The sequence below is a fragment of the Mytilus trossulus genome, chromosome 1 (genome assembly GCF_036588685.1).
Source record: "Mytilus trossulus isolate FHL-02 chromosome 1, PNRI_Mtr1.1.1.hap1, whole genome shotgun sequence".
NCBI lineage: Eukaryota > Metazoa > Mollusca > Bivalvia > Mytilida > Mytilidae > Mytilus > Mytilus trossulus.
The window spans coordinates 44,436,546-44,456,939 of NC_086373.1; the positions used below are offsets into that span (position 1 = coordinate 44,436,546).

The 20,394-nt window shown below is 32.1% G+C and overlaps 1 protein-coding gene across 2 annotated transcripts in view; it reads right to left on the reverse strand.

Annotated features, from left to right (window-relative positions):
• The window catches only part of LOC134725332 (terminal uridylyltransferase 4-like), a 69,313-nt gene that overhangs the window by 14,035 nt on the left and 34,884 nt on the right, over positions 1 to 20,394 (reverse strand). For both annotated transcript variants that reach the window (XM_063589067.1, XM_063589058.1), the window contains exons 8-21: positions 19,967 to 20,080; positions 19,063 to 19,149; positions 18,534 to 18,705; positions 16,654 to 17,486; positions 14,638 to 14,785; positions 13,804 to 13,890; positions 12,892 to 12,992; positions 11,701 to 11,862; positions 10,032 to 10,121; positions 8,826 to 8,939; positions 5,797 to 5,880; positions 3,599 to 3,776; positions 2,857 to 2,904; positions 1,494 to 1,585 (exon numbers count right to left, since the gene is read on the reverse strand). In XM_063589067.1, coding sequence (XP_063445137.1) covers positions 1,494 to 1,585; positions 2,857 to 2,904; positions 3,599 to 3,776; positions 5,797 to 5,880; positions 8,826 to 8,939; positions 10,032 to 10,121; positions 11,701 to 11,862; positions 12,892 to 12,992; positions 13,804 to 13,890; positions 14,638 to 14,785; positions 16,654 to 17,486; positions 18,534 to 18,705; positions 19,063 to 19,149; positions 19,967 to 20,080 — 2,310 coding nt within the window. The remainder of the gene's footprint in view (positions 1 to 1,493; positions 1,586 to 2,856; positions 2,905 to 3,598; positions 3,777 to 5,796; positions 5,881 to 8,825; positions 8,940 to 10,031; positions 10,122 to 11,700; positions 11,863 to 12,891; positions 12,993 to 13,803; positions 13,891 to 14,637; positions 14,786 to 16,653; positions 17,487 to 18,533; positions 18,706 to 19,062; positions 19,150 to 19,966; positions 20,081 to 20,394) is intronic.

Below are 20,394 nucleotides of genomic sequence, written 5' to 3' on the forward strand. Positions count from 1 at the left end.
ACTCTTTACAGTTTCTAACCTTTCTATTGAAGTTTTCAAGATAAAAACATGAAAATAAGTGAAAAAATTTCATTTGGGAGCAACACCTCTTCAAAGGGTCAATGGATTTGGTTCTATTGACATTGTTGAATATCTTATATGGCTAATCATTTTTGTCTAGCCTGCAACTTTTGTTGCAGAAACCTCAACATAGGGATAGTGATCCAGCGGCGGTGGCTACTGCGGCAGTGTTAGCTAACTTCTTTAAAGCTTTATATTTAAGAAGTTAGAAGACCTGTATGCTTTATACTTTGTATATAGATGCCTCATGTTACGAACTTTCAGTCAGTCACACATCCAATGTCCTTGACCTCATTTTCATGGTTTAGTGACTACTTGAAAAAAGAATTTTTGTAATGTTAATTTCTCTCTTATTATAAGTAATTGGATAACTATATTTGGTATGTGCGTACCTTGCAAGGTCCTCATGCTGTCAGACAGTTTTCACTTGACCTTGTCCTCATTTCATGGATCAGTGAACAAGGTTAAGTTTTGGTGGTCAAGTCCATATCTCAGATACTATAAGCAATAGGGCTAGTATATTCGGTGTATGGAAGGAATGTAAGGTGTACATGTCCAACTGGCAGGTGTCATTTGACCTTGACCTTATTTTCATGGTTCAGTGGTTATAGTTAAGTTTTTGTGTTTTGGTTTTTTTTTCTTATACTTTTTGCAATAGGTATTCTATATTTGGTGTATGGAATGATTGTAAGGTGTACATGTCTAACTGACAGGTGTAATCTGACCTTGACCTCATTTTCATGTTTCAGTGGTCAAAGTTAAGTTTTTGAGTTTTGGTCTATTTTTCAAATAAAGAAGGCGAGACATTTCAGCGTGTGCACTCTTGTTATTATTTAGTGTTACATTATAGTTTTCAAACTTATAGGAACAAGAGTGCACATGCTGAAATGTCTCGCCTTCTTTACTAATCATTGACATTATTTTAATAGACCTAAATATAAAGCTTTATTACAACTGTCACATAAACTCAACATTAACCAAGAAAATGACACATTGATCAATGAACCATGAAAATGAGGTCAAGGACATTGGACATGTGACTGACGGAAAGTTCGTAACATGAGGCATCTATGTACAAAGTATGAAGCGTCCAGGTCTTCTACCTTCTAAAATATAAAGCTTTTAAGAAGTAAGCTAATGCCACCTACGTAGCCACCGCTGCCTCACTATCCCTATGTCGAGCTTTCTGCAACAAAAGTTGCAGGCTTAACAAAAACCAACAAAATCAGCATTAAAGGACAATACACCTAATAATGAGTGTTCTGATAATTGAAAATAGAAGGTATAAAATTGAGAATGGAAATAGGCATATGTCAAAGAGACAACAACCGGACCAAAGAGAACATAACAGCTTACATATTTCTGGATATCTAAGCTACCAAACATGGCCTTCGGGAATAACTCAGAACAAATTATGTGATTTTAATACTTACTGCCAATACTTCTAAGTTCATTCCCAAATCAGGTCTAGGATTGCCGTACAAATCTCTTCCTCTTATAAATGCTTTCTGGATGAAATGTTGCACTAGAAATAACATTAATACATATTTACATAGTGTCCAGTCTGTGCCAAACTGATTTAGGTTTTGTCTGACCGAAACAGAAATTTGAACTTTTCTACTATATATTTAACCAAAAAATCTTAAAAAGTTCTCTCTGTTGGAATGATTTTTTGTCTTATATTTTGTCGGTCAGACACGGTTTGGGATACACTCAGTGTCTTTAAAATTAGCTTTGCCTAATAATACATTTTATTTACATGTAAATGCAGGGACATTTTTATCAAATTTTCTACTAAGATCTAAATAAAATTCAAAAACTCATAGTTATATCTCACCATCTCTGGGTCATATCTTATTGTATATAGCCTTTATATAGGCAGAAGTTTAAACCCCTTTACAGAAGTTCAAAGCATATACAAGTTCAATATGAGATTTGAGGGGCATATTTGCATTATATCCACTTAATTTCTTTCATTATAGTTATTTTTTACATAGTGAATAACTAGTAGTTAGTGAATTATGGCTATTTTATTTGTTATGTGAGCTTTGAGATCTTTTGATGTGATGCAGATGTGATATTGCACTATAATTTCCACAATTTCAGAAGCAGTCAGATTTAGTTATTTTAAAATCATTACTACTAAAAGTGTCAACCCAACCTTTTGTCATTGCAAAAGTAATTCGAAGATATCAATAGATTATTGACTGTTTTTTAATGAGAAGGATTTCTGCAGCTTAAATCAAAGGGCAATAGCCCTGATGTAGGCGTGGCCAAGAAACATTCTAGAGTTTGAAAGACCATTGATAATCTGTTTAGCACTATTATGCCTATGACATCGTTGAGGTTTACATTAATGACAACGTTTTGTGTTATTAGTTTCTAGAAATAATTATTTTTTTATCTCAAGGAAGAAGCATTATATGAAAATTATCACAAAAAAGTTTTTTCCCCCAATTTATTCTAATAGTCAGTCCATCAGCAATCATAATATAATTCACCAAGTATAATAGAAATATCCAGGGAATCAATCAAGTGAACTTTGGCAATGGTTGAGACAAGATGGTAGTAAGTAAATGGTATAAATGTAAGATACTAATTTCAGTGTGCATCAGGTAATTTTTTAGCATATGTCAGGTTTTTACGGGTAACTATACTACATGGGGTTTTGCTTATGGTTGAAGGCCATACAGTGACCTATAGTTGTTTACATACTTGTCATTTGTTCTCTGTTGGATAGTATCACATTAGCAATCATACCACATCTTCTTATCTTTATACTCTGTATATACTTACTTTTCCTTGACAGTCCTCCTCCAAGGTTATGACCTAAATCAAATGGATCTAAAAAAATAAAATAAAAGCAGTTCTAAATAAATAATAAACTATAAATAACACAGTCAAGTATACTGATTTGAAATTAACATTATTTTTGAAAAAAAAATACCACCATAAAGAAGTATTTTTATATAACAAATATATTACTTTATATGTCAAGGATAGATATGTAAACTTGTAAACCTATAATGGTTTACTTTTATAAATTGTTATTTGGATGGAGAGTTGTCTCATTGGCACTCACACCACATCTTCCTATATTTATTTACTGTATAGTTTTAGTTCACCATGCTTAAGTTTTATTTATTGTTTGGTAGTGTAGCATGCATTGTAGTATCTGACAGAAGATAATTACCACTTATTGTCACATTTATTGCACTAATCCTTCTACACTTATTTGTTTTTAAAGTGGTATGTTATGGGTTCAGGACACAATATACTTATTTGCATTTTACCTCTGTTTTCTTTTTAGCCATGACAGCATTGTTAGTTGACCAGAGGGTTCATTGGACACAATTTTTAAACTAGATACCATGAAGATGACTGTGGCCAAATTTTGATGTTATTGGCTTAGTAGATTCAGACAAAATGTTTGTAAAAGTTTAGGGATTTGGGGGTATGTCTATAGCTAACACTTTAACTTTAGATCAGGTAACCTAAAAAAAACTCCTACCTTCTCTTATCTTCTACTATATAATACCTTCTATAGCTATACATGGACTATTCCACAACTTTTCAAATTTAGTCAAGACTGGTATCTGTCTACAACAAACCACCTGCTCTTTCATGTTGAATAATTCAGTATAATAACAAAACAATTCTGACCATAATTCTCCTACTGATTGCCTGTTCTTCCCATAACCTAACCATACATCTGGCTGTAATGTAATTAAACAAAGTGTGTAAATAACAAAGTATTTAAAATGAAAAAAACAAACATTACTTTTAAATAGAAAAGAGAAAATCCTTTTAAATCTCTATGTTTCAGTAGATGTTTATACACTGTATAAATTAATGATAGACCAGAAAAATAAATCTTCTTTATCAACCAGTAGGAAAAAGACATTTCACACGATTGTTAATTTTTTTTTAGAAAAGTCTAAGATACATAAATTAATGGATCAGTTTTAAAAATAACAAGAATGTGTCCATAGTACACGGATGCCCCATCTGCACTAACATTTTATAAATTTAGTGGACCGCGAAAATGGGGTAAAATCTCTAATTTGGCATTAAAATTAGAAAGATCATGTCATAGGGAACATGTGTACTAAGTTTCATGTTGATTGGAATTCAACTTCATCAAAAATTACCTCGACCAAAAACTTTAACCTGAAGCGGGACAGACGGACAGACAAACGGACAAATGATCTGACGGACAAACAGACCCACATACCAGAAAACATAATGCTCATAAATAGGGCATAACCCATAAGAATGCTAAGTTTACAATTTGTTCAAAATGTTTTATATTGTCAAAATCCTAGTGCTGTAGATTAAAGAATTTATTTCATTCTTTGATTTATACATGATCTAGTACTAATTATTTGTTTGTTTACTATTCATAATTTGTTTTTGTTCAGATTTTGTAGGATTTTTAAAGCACTGTGATGTACAATATACCCACATGGAGCATGTCTAAACCTTGAGGAAAACAATACCATCTTACAGTGTTTATGTTTCGCAACTCGTTCATATTGAATATTGTTTTTATTGGTATTAATATTGATTTTGTTATCAGTAAATTAAAAGCAAACTAAATATTATTGTTATATACATATACACATCCATGGTTGCATTTCTGTAAATATTGACAATGCAACTTCCCATAGGAACTCCTTTTACGGCTAAAACTGTACCACTTTTACTATGAAGTTTTGAAAAAAAATCTTATCCTAGAATTGAAAGTTCAAATGCTAACAAACTAACAATTATTTTCTTAACTACCCCTACCTCGAGTGAAAGATTACCACAGATTTCAATGTAAACAATATGCACATGTTTATCTACTGGTAACATTCCCAAGTTATGTCTCTGTGAGATGGAACACAGAGAGCATAACTGGGAACCAGTATGTAAACAAAATTAATTTTCTATGAATATTCAACATCTCCCCAAAAGAGGCGTGTTTTGAGAAACAGCTGTATTTACAAAGTGCAACCTTCATGAATCTACAATCTGTCGATACTTGTATCTTGGCATTGCACAAGTGCATGTTTCTCTTGACTGTTTATGATTTCTTTACACTAAATCTATTGGATGTTGGATGTGTACTGATTTATAATTTAGTCTTAGATGCATGATTTTTTTTATTAGTTGTTAGTGGCTTTGAACTAGCTGTCAGTAACTGTGAGTACGCTCAGATCTGTACTTAAATTCTTTTTGTTGTTGGGATATACAAGTACCCAGCCATTTCCACTCTGTAGTATTTGTATTTGTATCCATCTGATCGACCTTTTTCAACTGCATTTTATAGTTTGTTCTTATGTTGTACTGTTGCACCATTGTCCCACTAACATGTTAAACACCGCCACATTCTGCATGTATGTGTCTGTCTCAAGTCAGGAGCCTATAATTCAGTGGTTGTTGTTTGTTTATGTGTTACAGATTTGTTTTTTGTTCATTTTTTGTACATAAATTAGGCCGTTTGTTTTCTTGTTTGAATTGTTTTACATTTGTCATTTCGGGGCCTTTTATAGCTGACTATGCGGTATGGGCTTTGCCTATTGTTGAAGGCCGTACGGTAACCTTTAGTTGTAAATTTCTGTGTCATTTGCAATCATACCACATCTTCTAGATAGGAACATCGAGTATAATTCAACTTCAGAGTTACTCCTTGAAACAAAATGTCAGAGCCCAAATCATTAAGTTATATTTAAGAGAGAATTTTGTACTTACAAGTGCTTTCATGTTGTCAAAATACCAAGCATTCCATCCATCAATTAGGAATTCTGGTTTATCTGGCCCATAGTGATAGTATAACTGCCAACAAATAGTAACCAATTAGTTCATGTAGTATATTTGAGCTACACTACTTTAAATGTGTATTAATTCTACTAATTGATTATTTAATATCTAAAAAAAATAAATTGTGTTGGCATAATGAAATCAATTCAATTTGAATATTGAAGCGAAATTATAATTATTGATAATAAGGGCTGTTCCAGAAATAACCATGTAAAAAAAATATGCATAGATAGGATCTTTTTTTCATGCAAACAAAACTTATATCATTTGTTTTAGTATAAATATGTATATTGATATAAAGTTGAATAGTCCAATCAAAACTAATGGTGTGTTGAGATACATTTTCAAAGTTATTTTTGCGATACATTTGTAGGTAACGACAAACATTTTAAAGGCCTCATTGTGATTCTGGTATGAAAAGCAGAAAATTAAGTACTTGATACTTGTCCTTAACTCTATGAATAGTACACCATAGACTTTGTTTATCTGGTTTCATGATTGGGCCCTTGTCTCAAGTGAGGGCGGTAGTGGCTTTGGGTCAAACCAAAACTTTAAAATTTATATTTGCTGCTTCTCCCCATTGCATGTGGTAGTTAGGAATCAGAGCAAAAACTTATTATCTTTTATTTAGAATAAGTTGACCAGGTAGGGTGACATGTCTGACATACAGTTGATTATTATCTCTGATTCAGAATAATATGTCCAGGTAGGGTGACATGTCTGACATACAGTTGATTGTTATCTCTGATTCAGAATAATATGTCCAGGTAGGGTGACATGTCTGACATACAGTTGATTGTTATCTTTTATTCAGAATAATATGTCCAGGTAGGGTGACATGTCTGACATACAGCTGATTGTTATCTCTGATTCAGAATAATATGTCCAGGTAGGGTGACATGTCTGACATACAGTTGATTATTATCTCTGATTCAGAATAATATGTCCAGGTAGGGTGACATGTCTGACATACAGCTGATTGTTATCTCTGATTCAGAATAATATGTCCAGGTAGGGTGACATGTCTGACATACAGTTGATTATTATCTCTGATTCAGAATAATATGTCCAGGTAGGGTGACATGTCTGACATACAGTTGATTGTTATCTCTGATTCAGAATAATATGTCCAGGTAGGGTGACATGTCTGACATACAGTTGATTGTTATCTCTGATTCAGAATAATATGTCCAGGTAGGGTGACATGTCTGACATACAGTTGATTGTTATCTCTGATTCATAATAATATGTCCAGGTAGGGTGACATGTCTGACATACAGTTGATTATCATCTCTGATTCAGAATAATATGTCCAGGTAGGGTGACATGTCTGACATACAGTTAATTGTTATCTCTGATTCAGAATAATATGTCCAGGTAGGGTTACATGTCTGACATACAGTTGACTATTATCTCTGATTCAGAATAATATGTCCAGGTAGGGTGAAATGTCTGACATACAGTTGATTATTATCTCTGATTCAGAATTATATGTCCAGGTAGGGTGACATGTCTGACATACAGCTGATTGTTATCTCTGATTCAGAATAATGTGTCCAGGTAGGGTGACATGTCTGACATACAGTTGATTGTTATCTCTGATTCAGAATAATATGTCCAGGTAGGGTGACATGTCTGACATACAGTTAATTGTTATCTCTGATTCAGAATAATATGTCCAGGTAGGGTGACATGTCTGACATACAGTTGATTATTATCTCTGATTCAGAATAATATGTCCAGGTAGGGTGACATGTCTGACATACAGTTGATTATTATCTCTGATTCAGAATAATATGTCCAGATAGGGTGACATGTCTGACATACAGTTGACTGTTATCTCTGATTCAGAATAATATGTCCGGGTAGGGTGACATGTCTGACATACAGTTGATTATTATCTGATTCAGAATAATATGTCCAGGTAGGGTGACATGTCTGACATACAGCTGATTGTTATCTCTGATTCAGAATAATGTGTCCAGGTAGGGTGACATGTCTGACATACAGTTAATTGTTATCTCTGATTCAGAATAATGTGTCCAGGTAGGGTGACATGTCTGACATACAGTTAATTGTTATCTCTGATTCAGAATAATGTGTCCAGGTAGGGTGACATGTCTGACATACAGCTGATTGTTATCTCTGATTCAGAATAATATGTCCAGGTAGGGTGACATGTCTGACATACAGTTGATTATTATCTCTGATTCAGAATAATATGTCCAGGTAGGGTGACATGTCTGACATACAGTTGATTATTATCTCTGATTCAGAATAATGTGTCCAGGTAGGGTGACATGTCTGACATACAGTTGATTGTTATCTCTGATTCAGAATAATATGTCCAGGTAGAGTGACATGTCTGACATACAGTTAATTGTTATCTCTGATTCAGAATAATATGTCCAGGTAGGGTGACATGTCTGACATACAGTTGATTGTTATCTCTGATTCAGAATAATATGTCCAGGTAGGGTGACATGTCTGACATACAGTTGATTATTATCTCTGATTCAGAATAATGTGTCCAGGTAGAGTGACATGTCTGACATACAGTTAATTGTTATCTCTGATTCAGAATAATGTGTCCAGGTAGGGTGACATGTCTGATATACAGTTGATTGTTACCTTATCAACTAGCACATTAAAAATTGAGCTTGTCAATCTACAGAATCATAGAGGGTTTAAATTCCATATCACATTTTCATTGAATAAGTATTGAATCTGTCAATGAGCGTAAAACAGCTAACTATCGATTCTTTTGCATATATTAAATATCAGCTGCAATAGACTCCTCTTTTTTCAGTGAGCATTATAAACTAAAATAATACCTATATGATTTCAATTATTAACTTATGTTTGATACACATTTGTTAATTAATGACTTAGTTTTCTATTTTATTTTATTTTATTTGTATTTGATTATAATTAAGATTAATCACAAAACATCAACAGACCTCTTGTAAAACTGGAATCACTGGTGGCTTACACTGTTGTAAATAATGAATTAACATTAGGATATAAGCATATGATGACAAACTTCCTCTTGAAGCATCACCAATATCACATATCTGCAATATAATAATTATATAATAGTTCTTGAAAAATTGGTCATTTTCGTGATATATGGACGGCCCACAGGACAGTGGTATTGACTAAGATAGTGATAATGACTGAGCCAATATATTTAATATTCATGCAATATTCTTATAACATCACATGCTGTTTTTAGAGTTGATGCAACTTAGAAGATAAATTATTTTCTTATATAAATTTTTAATCAATGACTGATGAATATCTATTACATGTCTTAAAAGAAAACACAGAACAATAGCTATAGTATAAATCTAATTGAACAATAAATACCTTAACCAAAAGGAGATGACTCTGTTGAAATGTTTTATAAAGTGTCTCAATATATATGTAAAAAATGTTACCATTTCATATTTCTAAACCCTGCTGAGAGGAATAGAAGCATGTGCACATGCTGTTAAGTGTTTTCCTAAACCTTGCAGTGTCACACTAAACAATAACTAGAGACTCCAAGGAGCCTGTGTCGCTTACCTGATATTTTTTTTTACAATTAATGCATGAAATAATTCAAACATTATACTTTTGCTTTAGTTTCAGACTGCATTGTTCCCTTATGTTCTATTTTTAGCCATGTTGGCCATCTTGGTTGGCAGGCGGGTCATCGACTTATTACCCTAGTGATGATTGTGGCCAAGTTTGATTAAATTTGGCCTAGTAGTTTCAGAGAAGATTTTGGTAAAAGTTAAAGAATGACGATGACGGACGCCAAGTGATGAGAAAAGCTCACTTGGTCCTTTGGGCCAGGTGAGCTAAAAAATGAAAGGGATATATAAACTGTTCACCAAAGTTTCTTGCAAATTGGTGAAAGTGTTTTAGAGTTATTGTTTGAAAAAACAACCTTTTTGTAATGAAAAAAAAACCGCAAAACTTTTAAAATTTATAAAAAACAAAAGGATCAATAGATATAAACAATTAATGAAAGTTTCATTCAAATTGGTTTAAGTGTTTTGAGTAGATGTCCGACATGTTGATGACGAACAGACAGACTGACAGACAACAGTACACCATAATACGTCCCGAAAACAGGTTTTAAAAACCTTACAATTTACACCATAATTGGATACACATACCTTCACAAACACCTTCAATGCATATCCTAAAATTCTAACTCTTGGATCAATGGAAGCATACATTCTCACCATTTCTGTATTATGTAATGCCTACAAAATAAAAAAATAAAAATTTAAATGTTTAATATGCGTATATCATGATTTGACTGAATTTAAGGCAAAACAATTTACTCTAGGATTCAAGCCAAAAGAAAATGGGTGTGTTTCCTGTTGCATGTTCCCTAAGATAGGGTAGAAAGGTCAGGATTTTTTGCACATCTATCTCATCATCAAGTTCATAACTGTTACAGTTGTTTAAAAATTTAAGAGTGAAGTTGTCATGGACCTTTGTATATTAGGTTTATGGTTAAATTCCATCAACTGAACTGCAAGCACATAATTTTTATAGGAGCTGGCAATTAGTTAATTATCCTTCTGAAGGATTATACAAATGGTGCTGATTAGACATTTTTGAAAAAAAATTAAGTATTTTTATTTTTTTTCTGAGTGTGTCAAGAGCCAGGAAACACACCTTTTCATTTTGGCCTAATGTACAAAAATAAAAATCCATAACTTAAAACATTGATCTTTGATAGTAATCCATGTGTCTGAAAGACTTCAACTTTTGTCTCAGGCAAGACAAAAAATAGCTTTATACATATATGCAAAACACATCAACTATCAGCATATATTTTTTTAAAAATTGTTTAACACTTTGTCATGCTTGGGCCATTTATACCTTACAATAAGGTATGGATTTGCGCATTGTTGAAGGCCATAAGATGCCTATATTTGCTTACATTTGGTCATTAGGATAATTAATTTTAATTTTCAACTAGACAAAAGTTTAATAAAAGATTGAAATTTTTTTAAACATTAGACATTTTCTGCATTTTATCAATTAAAATTGCACTTTACTTCTAATACTAATTTTCACCTTTATCCAATAATCCTTTAGGAAACATTTTACTAATTTTTTCATAGAAACTAAAGTAAGGTCAACTAAGCAATTTTACACCTGTAACAGTATACAAGCAGTAAATACTGGCAGAAGCACAGAAGTAAACTTTTGTCTTAAACCTAATGGGATCTTTAAAAAGTATTTGTGTATTGATATCAAATTAATCCACTAAGATCATCAAACAAGTGTTACAGAAGAAAATTTTGGTATATAGATATCAGAAGTCTCTTTGAATTACAATACAATTAAAAAACAGGTCAACTATTTTTGCTCACATCAGGTTTTATTCTATAAACTAGTTGTTAAAATAAGGTTAATTAATAGGTTTGTATTTGACATAAATAATTTTTTTGTACTAATTTCAAATGAAATCAAACTTTCTTCATATCATTTAAAAAAACAACAACCATTTTTTGTATACCAAATTATAAGCCTAGTATCTTTGATTAGTTTTTGTTTAGAACATACCCAAGAAAACATGCACTAAAAAATATAATCAGCACAAGCATGATTCATATTAACTGCGGTATCGTAGCTCTTTAGGTCCTTTTGTTATTTTTTGACTATTTGCGGACCGTCCGCAAATAGTCAAAAAATAACAAAAGGACCTAAAGAACTACGATACCGCAGCTAGATTCATATTTACAAAAAGAGGACAGGTAATAATGAAAAATAATCTATCATCATAATATTTTCCAGTAAAAGTAAGAGTTGTAAATTAACACATACCAATAAATTATACATACTGATGTCACCTTCTAACTGAGTTCTTCGATGTTTAAATTTTACTATTGGAACTTTTGCTGATGTTATTGGGAACACATTATAGAGTCCACGATGCGTTTTAAGCTTGCAAGAAATGTATTCAATGAAGTGTACCATATCAAGACCCTGAAAAAGCATAAGAAAATTGCTCACAAAACACAAAAAAAAACAACAAGGTTTGACATAGTTTTGGTGTCTATAAAAACTGTACACTTTTCATCCCCAACTGTATCTAAATGTTAACTCTAAATAAAAACCTTTATCAGGAATATATGGAAAAACAAAAACAATTTTTTTTCAACAAAGTTGCTCTGGATACTGAAACCTCCTGCGCTATTTGATATTTTGTGGCAGCCTATTTTTATTGAGGAAGTTTTGCTTTGGATACTGTCTTTTGATCATTACTAATCTTGAACATTTTGGCCAGATTTTTTCTATTTCTCTATTTATAGCAGTTTGCAAATTAATAGTACAAAACTTTTACTATTGACTACTATGTTCAGCTTTTAGCTATGTGATTGTGGCCAAATTCGGTTAAACTTGGCTCAGTATTTTCAGAGGAGATATATATGCACAATGATCTTTGTGAAATAAAATAGACAACAAACAATGGTTGCCAAGTGATGGAAAAAGCTCACATGGCCCCAAAAAGTAGTTATACCATTTTGACAAAGTTATTAATTTAAAAAAAAATTGAACCACAGACTGTACATTTTACATGTAATTATGAGGGCTTTTAAAGCTCATTATTATGTAGGGGTCTCACTTATTGTTGAAGGACAATATAGGGTGACCTTTATATGTTAAATTTTTTGTCATTTGGTCTCTGGTGGAGTTGCATCATTGGCAATCATACCACATCTTATAATTTCTTATTTATACTAGATATTGATGATGCCAAAGATGGAATGTAAGATCAATCAGAGTTCTTGAACAGTGGTGGTCCAAAGGTTCAGTGACATCGTTCTGATCACCAAAAGTTTACAAAGAAAAGACACAATTTAGGTATTTCACAATAGAAATAATAGTGCAAACCAGCACATTTTCTTCTGGAACCACCATGTTAAAAAGATTTGAAGAACTCTTCCATGACAAAATGTCAGAGCTCTACAAAAACACAAAGTAATGTGCTACTGCAGTTTTGTTTGTTCTTACTTCTCCAGTAGGATGCTTGTCAAATGTAACACAAAGATCCAAGTCACTTTTGGAAAATCCAAAACCATTATAAGATGATCCAAACATATGTACTCTGGAATCTAAAAATAAACAACAGGAAAAATGTTTCTTTTTGCTTTGGTACAAAAAGTATATGTGGTGTCTTAATCTTTATTTAAATTAATGTCAAATGTCAGTCTTATTCCCTACAGACAATAATTAAATTCATCTACCTCAAATCTAGACTCACTATTATAGTATTATTCAACTTTTGTTAAAATTGGTTTTGAGGTTAAGATCTTTGAAATGAAAAGGGGTAAGTTAGACAGTACTTTTCCAACTATCAAATCTATTATACAAATCAAGGTAAAATATAACAAACTTAGGAAATCATGTGACAAACATCAAATATTTAGTTATATATATATATTTATTTCACACAGGAGAATATTGTTTGTTAGGGCTTATTTTCACAAACACTGGACTGTATAGTCAAGCAGACCTTCCATGTGCATCACATGATCAGGCATCTTTTACAGGTTAGTTTTATTTTAATCTTGAAGTCTGAACTGGTAAGGAAAGTAATATGCGTATGTATATTTCTCAAGGTGTAGAAAAAGAATTAAATGAAATCAGTCAACACATGATTATTCAGCTAAGCACACGCCTTTGCTGAGTTAAAAGTTGGTTGAAATAGCACTTGGGTATTACAATTGTCAATTCAGGACATGGATATCTCTAGGCTTATCATTACAACACTAGGGAATATTTTAAAAATCTTAAATCTCAAACGTGCTAAGCTATGATTTAAATCAATTCTCATTATAATGGTGTAATAGATGGTGCATTGTAGTTTCTATGAATCACTGTTGTGAAATACAAAAGAACTGCTGTACCAAAATATGAACTGACCTGGGTAAAGTTCCTGAATAAACTCTTCCAATTCTCTTCTTACCATCTCTCTTTCTTGTAATTCTACTTCATTTGGACCATATTCCCCTACAAATACAAACAAAGAATTTGTTATTAGGCCAGTAAGCAAATTATTTGAATCTATCAATTGCTGCCCATGATTAGCATCTATTTACCAGATGCTCCGCAGGTCGCAGCTTCATACAACCGCATCCTGTGATGTTTCAAAATTTAGTGTCCTTAACCCCAAACATAACGCCCAATAAAACTTAAGTATGATGTATACAAGCTAATTGCCATGCTAGAGCAAACATTGATACAAACAAAGCAAGGAAGCCAAACAAAGATTTGTCTTGCTAGCATTAATGTAAGAGCTGTAACTGATTGATTGTTGCTTGCACAATGACATAATACTGAACATATGAATATTTCTGTCTTATAAGTGATGAAGCTCTTGTGTATTTCCAAATAGTTTTATACTTGTCATTTTGTCTCAGAATATATGAGTATCAGGTTAACCTAAAGTTGATGAGTGATGAATTGTGAAATGCATTACAGGTTATAGCATGTTTACATAACTAATATCACAGAAAGCTTTGATTCATGTAATTTGTTGTTCCCTAGGAAATGTAACAAATATTTCATACATGGTAGAAGAGTGATGAATATAATAAATGTGAAAATGCATTAAATAGTATAAAATGCAGCAGACAGCTAACATGAACCTGATACAAATTTCAATCATGATCAAAATATGTAATAACATATAATTATTCAATAGATAAGAGGCTAATAGTGATGAACCTAAAAAACCTAAACAACCCTGTCACTTACCAGGTATTCTTTTTAGCAATGATGACAGGGCATCTTTATGAGACTTTGTCAGCTTTGGAAGAGCAGACAATTCAGGTAGCTTATCATCAGGACAAGATTGTTTCAAGTGACCCTCTTTTTCACACAAAGAACAGAATATCACTGGTCCCTGTAAAACAGTTAGATGAAATGAAGTACTTCTGAATTAAAAAAAAAAGCAACATCTATAATTTTCTTCAAATAGAGTTAACTTACATCAAAGACATTTTTTTTTACATGCATGTTTAAAATAAAACATTTATTTCCCTAACTATCAGTAGAACTAGCCAATTCTACAAAATTGTACAGGGTAAGCTACTAGTCATGCTAGTGCAGAAAGATTCAGGGAATAAAATATATTTATTAGCAAATTGATAGATATGTGGCAAAGACTTGCATTTTAGAATTTGACTCAATATGCTATTCCGAACACAGTGTACTTAATGATTGGAGGCTGTGCATACTTCAGAATGTTCAGTATGTACACTAAAGAGATTTATTCTGCCGACCTGACTTTGAATAAAGCTAATACTAACAATGAACACTGCCTTTCCTGGATCTTGATATCTATGTCTTTAACAGGAAGCTTAATGCAAAAATTTATGATAAAATTGATGATTTTTCATTTCCAATTGTTAATTATCCATTTTTAGAAACGTCCCCTTGTCACCATCTTATGGTGTTTATATATTTCAACTTGTTTGAATCAATTGTGTATGTAACAACATATTTGATTTCAATGAAGAAATCTCCGTATTACTGGGAAAGTATTACACCAGGGTTTTTGATATCACAAACAAGTTAAAACATTTACCAATGATTTTCATATGATGAAGACATAATAATTCAATCAGTTTAATTGAGGTCTGGAGCTGGCATGTCAGCAACTGCTAGTAGTCCTTTGTTAATTTATGTATCATTGTCATTTTGCTTAGTTTCTTCTGTTACCTATTCTGACATTGGATTTGGACTTCTTTTGAACAGAGTTTTACTGTGCATATTGCTATGTGTTTCTTTATCCTACATTGGCTAGAGGTTTAGGGGGAGGGTTGAGATCTAAAAAAAAAACCATGTTTAGCCCGCCACATTTTTGCACCTATCCCAAGTCAGGAGCCCCAGGCCTTTGATAGTCATGTATGTTTGTTCATTTATATGTTTTGGAGTTTTGTGTAAAGTCCATTTTCACTGAACTAGTACTCAATTTTATTAAGGGATTTGCTTGCTGTGTTGAAGACCCATTGGTGGACTTCGGCTGTTGTCTGTGCTTTGACATATTCATCATTTTTATTCTCAATTTTATTGTGCAAATATCGATGAAGACCTGTTCTTACATGTAACATATCTATTAAGGTTATAAAATCTTTTGAAAGATAAATGTTCTTGTCAAAATATTCCGTTACTTTGTTTTCACATTTATAAACACATTTTTTAAATCACTGTATTCAATGACAATGGTGTGCTGAAAAACATAGTTGTTGAAAATGGGTTCATTTAAAGAATTTGAATGTTAAGGACAATGTGAAACACAGATTTGTATAAGCAAAGAGCTTAAGTTTTTTGGGAACATGATTTTTTTTCAAATCTACATTTAGCAAAGATCAACTTTTTTTCAATGTCAATTATCTCAATATGAATTTACAATTACATTTCAAATAGATTTATATTAAAAACGCTGAAATGTCTCGCCTGATTTACTTATTAAGTTAAAATTTCATTCCATTCACTGAATATGTGAACCATTCCCTTTTTATGTTATTTATATAGTGATATTTTCTGAAATATTTCTCAAATTAGATACCCACGAAATAGAATTACCGTTACAGTAAAAATACAAGGTTTTTTCCAGACTAAAATATCAATCAGTACTCCCCCCCCCCCTGATTTAGCATTAAAATGTTACAAGCAGCTAGAAAAAAGCATTCATCAGTTTCGAAAATCTAACGTCAACTAAATATTTAAATAGAAAACTGCTGCTATATTTGCAATTAAGAAAACTACCTTTCCATCTGTGAGAACATTATACTGAAAAACATAGTTATACTGCTCCAAATTTTTTAGATCCTTTCTCTGTTCGGTATCTTCTTTCTCCAACATATCAGAATTAGACTGATGTACTACTGGCAAGTTAGTGTCAGTGCAGTTTAAACTTCTAGATATTGGTAAGTTCAAAGTAACTAATGCTGATTCTAAGACTTCATTCACAAGAGATTTGGCTAACTTAATCAAGTGTTCTGAATTCTTTTGTTCAGAATTGGTTATTTGGTTTTTATCTGAATCTGATGGTTTTTGTTCAGAATTGGTTAACAAGTTTTCTGCAGACCCTGTTTGTTTACATCTTTCTGCACTGGGTAATGAAATATTCTTGTCTATAAATTTGTCTGTAGCATGAGACAGATTGACTGCTTCAGAGGAGTCACATGAAGATGTTACTGTTTTGTTGGATTTTATTGAACTGGCAGTCGCATTTGACTCTACAGAATTAATCACAGTTGAAGTATTTGAAGCAGGTTGATATTCTGTTTTAATTGTATCAAGTTTGTTTTGCTCAATTCTAGTTCCTTCCTGAGAACCGCAATTCTCTATGGCTGATTTCTGCTTTGGTTTATATGCTTGGTCTTTTTTTGTTTCTGTCTTCATTTGTGTCAAGTCTTTATCTTTTTTTACACTATCATTACTTCCAATTCTATTATTCTTTTTGTCCATTTTAATTTGTTTACAGTTTGTTGGTTGACCAAAATAATGATAAGCCTTTCTTATGCAATCCCATATATACTCAAATGATTCAAACCCAGCAACACTTTTGCTAACATTTCTCTTTAATGAAAATGGATCTGAAAATAACAACAAAAATGATGTGAACAAAAATATTTTTGTTACAAGCAAAACAAAGCAGGTGTTGGGTTGTTTCCTCATTGAGATTTAACCCACATCCTCTATCACCCCTATGATATATATTTTAGTCCTAGTCCAGAAGCGCTAACATAACAATTATAACATTTTTCTGCTATGAAATATTGACATGAAAGCACTTACAATGTTGAATTCTCATATCATTTATGGTTATGTATATTAGTCAAAGCTATTGAATTACATCAAAATCCAATGTAAACTGCAGACCAGACAGAAATTACAATTTGTTTGCACCTGTCCTAAGCCAGGAATCAGATGTTCAGTAGTTGTTGTTTGTTGATGTGGTTCATAAGTGTATCTCATTTTTTATATAGATTAGACCGTTGGTTTTCCTGTTTGAATGGTTTTACACTAGTAATTTTTGGTGCCCTTTATAGCTTGCTGTTCTGTGTGAGCAAAGGCTCAGTGTTGAAGAACATACTTTGACCTTTAATGGTTTACTTTTACAAATTGTGACTTGGATGGAGAGTTGTCTCAATGGCACTCATACCACATCTTCTTATATCTACTTACAATATCAGATTGACAAAATTTATATACCAAGAAGCCCCTCCATTGCAAAGTGCAATCTCTATGCAATGTGTAAGTAAACAATGTCTAAGTAAAAGCAGGAATAAGATGTTTTTCAAATTGTTTCAATTCTGCTGCCACTGGTAGAAAGCTAGGTAATAAGAACCTGTGTCTTTACTGTCATTACAAGTGATGTGTATAAACATAAATGAGGGGACTAACAACTGCATGTACGCTACTTTGCTCCTTGAAATATAATATGTTCATGTTTAGGCCAAACTCATCCTTGAATCATACCTTTCACTTTATAATAATATATGTATGTCTGATAAAATACAACAGCAATATCTGTATCAGCAATGATGATTCTAATATGAAAAGTTTCTTTTTTGACATAAAATAAAGCTCATTAAAAAGGAAAAAGATTAGTAAGAATATTATTGTTAGACTTAATCTACCTTCAATTGCAAGTTTCTTGCTGTTCCATTTCTTTTGTGCCCTTGTGCAGACACCAAAGTTTCTAATACATACTACATGAGCATTCAATTCAAATTCTAAAGCATAAAATTTGAACAGCCCAATCCATAAGAATCCAACAGAATCTGTGTTCCCTGAGCTCCAATGATTTGCCTAAAAAGTAAAAAGAAGTAATAAAATGTAGTACTTTTAATTCAACTAAGCAGTACCTGAAAACCTGTTAGATAACAATCAAACTTTATTTGGGGTTTTCAATCACATAACTGATAAATACAATTTTTTTCTCATAACATATAGTACCATATTTTTTAAATTACCCTACATTTTTCATGAATAATTCGTTCTTAAATAGTAACAAAACATACATAAAGAAGCAGATACTGTGTGAGAAAAGGAGAGAGAATTACAAACCAGCAAGTATTACATATCATCATACATATATGTGTACACCCATAAGTTTCTATTCTCGCATAAAAATGAAAAACATTAATGAAGTTCTACTTTTCTTACCATGTCCTGAATTTCACCGAAATCAAACTCTGGCTTTGACTGGATCTTGTTTTTTGTTGGAGACACACACTCAGTAGTATCTGTACCCTAAAAATAATCTCTATTTTAATAGAAAGTTTAACAAAGGGGATTGTTTGACACAGAAAGCTGTGACTACAGTAGTTCAACAAGCCAAAGAGAAGTAATGTTTATGGTTTTATGAATCTTCACATAAAAGTTCTTGAATAAACAAAAAATCCTGAAATTTCTCATTTGAGTGAACTGTCTTGAACTTTTGACGAATCTCTAAAAGTTTCAGGACATTATTACAAATGGTTTAAGCTAAAAACTCTGAAAATTTCAGACTTTCAAACTGAAACAGCTGGACTCAAAAGTGCAAGACACACTGTTCATGTGCATATTGAAATCCTTGTGAGAGAAAAAAATGAAAATTTAGAAGGCAATCAGAAGAGAGTAAAATGGCTCACAAGGTGAGACTGCCTTACATGTTTCCCAAGACTGTTTATTAATTTTAAATTCTAATCCATCGACCATACTTAAACTGATATAAGATATAAAACTTTCCATTATAAACTATATACAAACAAGAATGTGTCCACAGTACACAGAAGCCCCAATCGCACTATCATTTTCTATGTTCAGTGGACCGTGAACAGACGGATGAGCAAATGAGGAATGGACAGAGGAAGGAACAGAAGCACAGACCAGAAATCATAATGCCCTTAAATGGGGCATAAAAATCAGAACAATATTTGCTATAACAGCTGAACATGAAAGCCAACAACTAATTTTGTCATCTATTTAAACATGGTTTAAGAGAAAATTTCACTTTGAAGTTCTTCAGTGGTAGTTATACAAAGTTCGTTTCTACTGAGTGAACTAAAAAGGATTTTAGAATTAATACCTGATACAATATTGGCAAGACTGGTTGTTTACATCTCTGTAGGTAGAACACCAGCAATAGGTAAAAACTGTATGCAGGCAATGTTCCTTCATCTTGCCGATCAATCTTACAAATCTGTTAACAGAAAAATGGAAATTATTTATCTTTTCTTTCAAAAAGAAGGTATATGGCACATATTCAAAGTGTATTTTGTATGAACCCTAAGATGGAAGATAAACCTGATAAAAGTTGAAACTAGAAATTGCACTTTTTACTAATTTTTCAACATATGGGTCATCTAGTGCTATAAACTTAAGCTGGTGGAATCACAAAATCATTTCTGGAAAGAGTGTAGCCCTCAAATTTCTCCTATTAAAAAACTCTTTTCAAAATCAGCTACTGTAATTCAGAAATATTTGCTATGTTTTTATTATTGTTAAACTAGATTT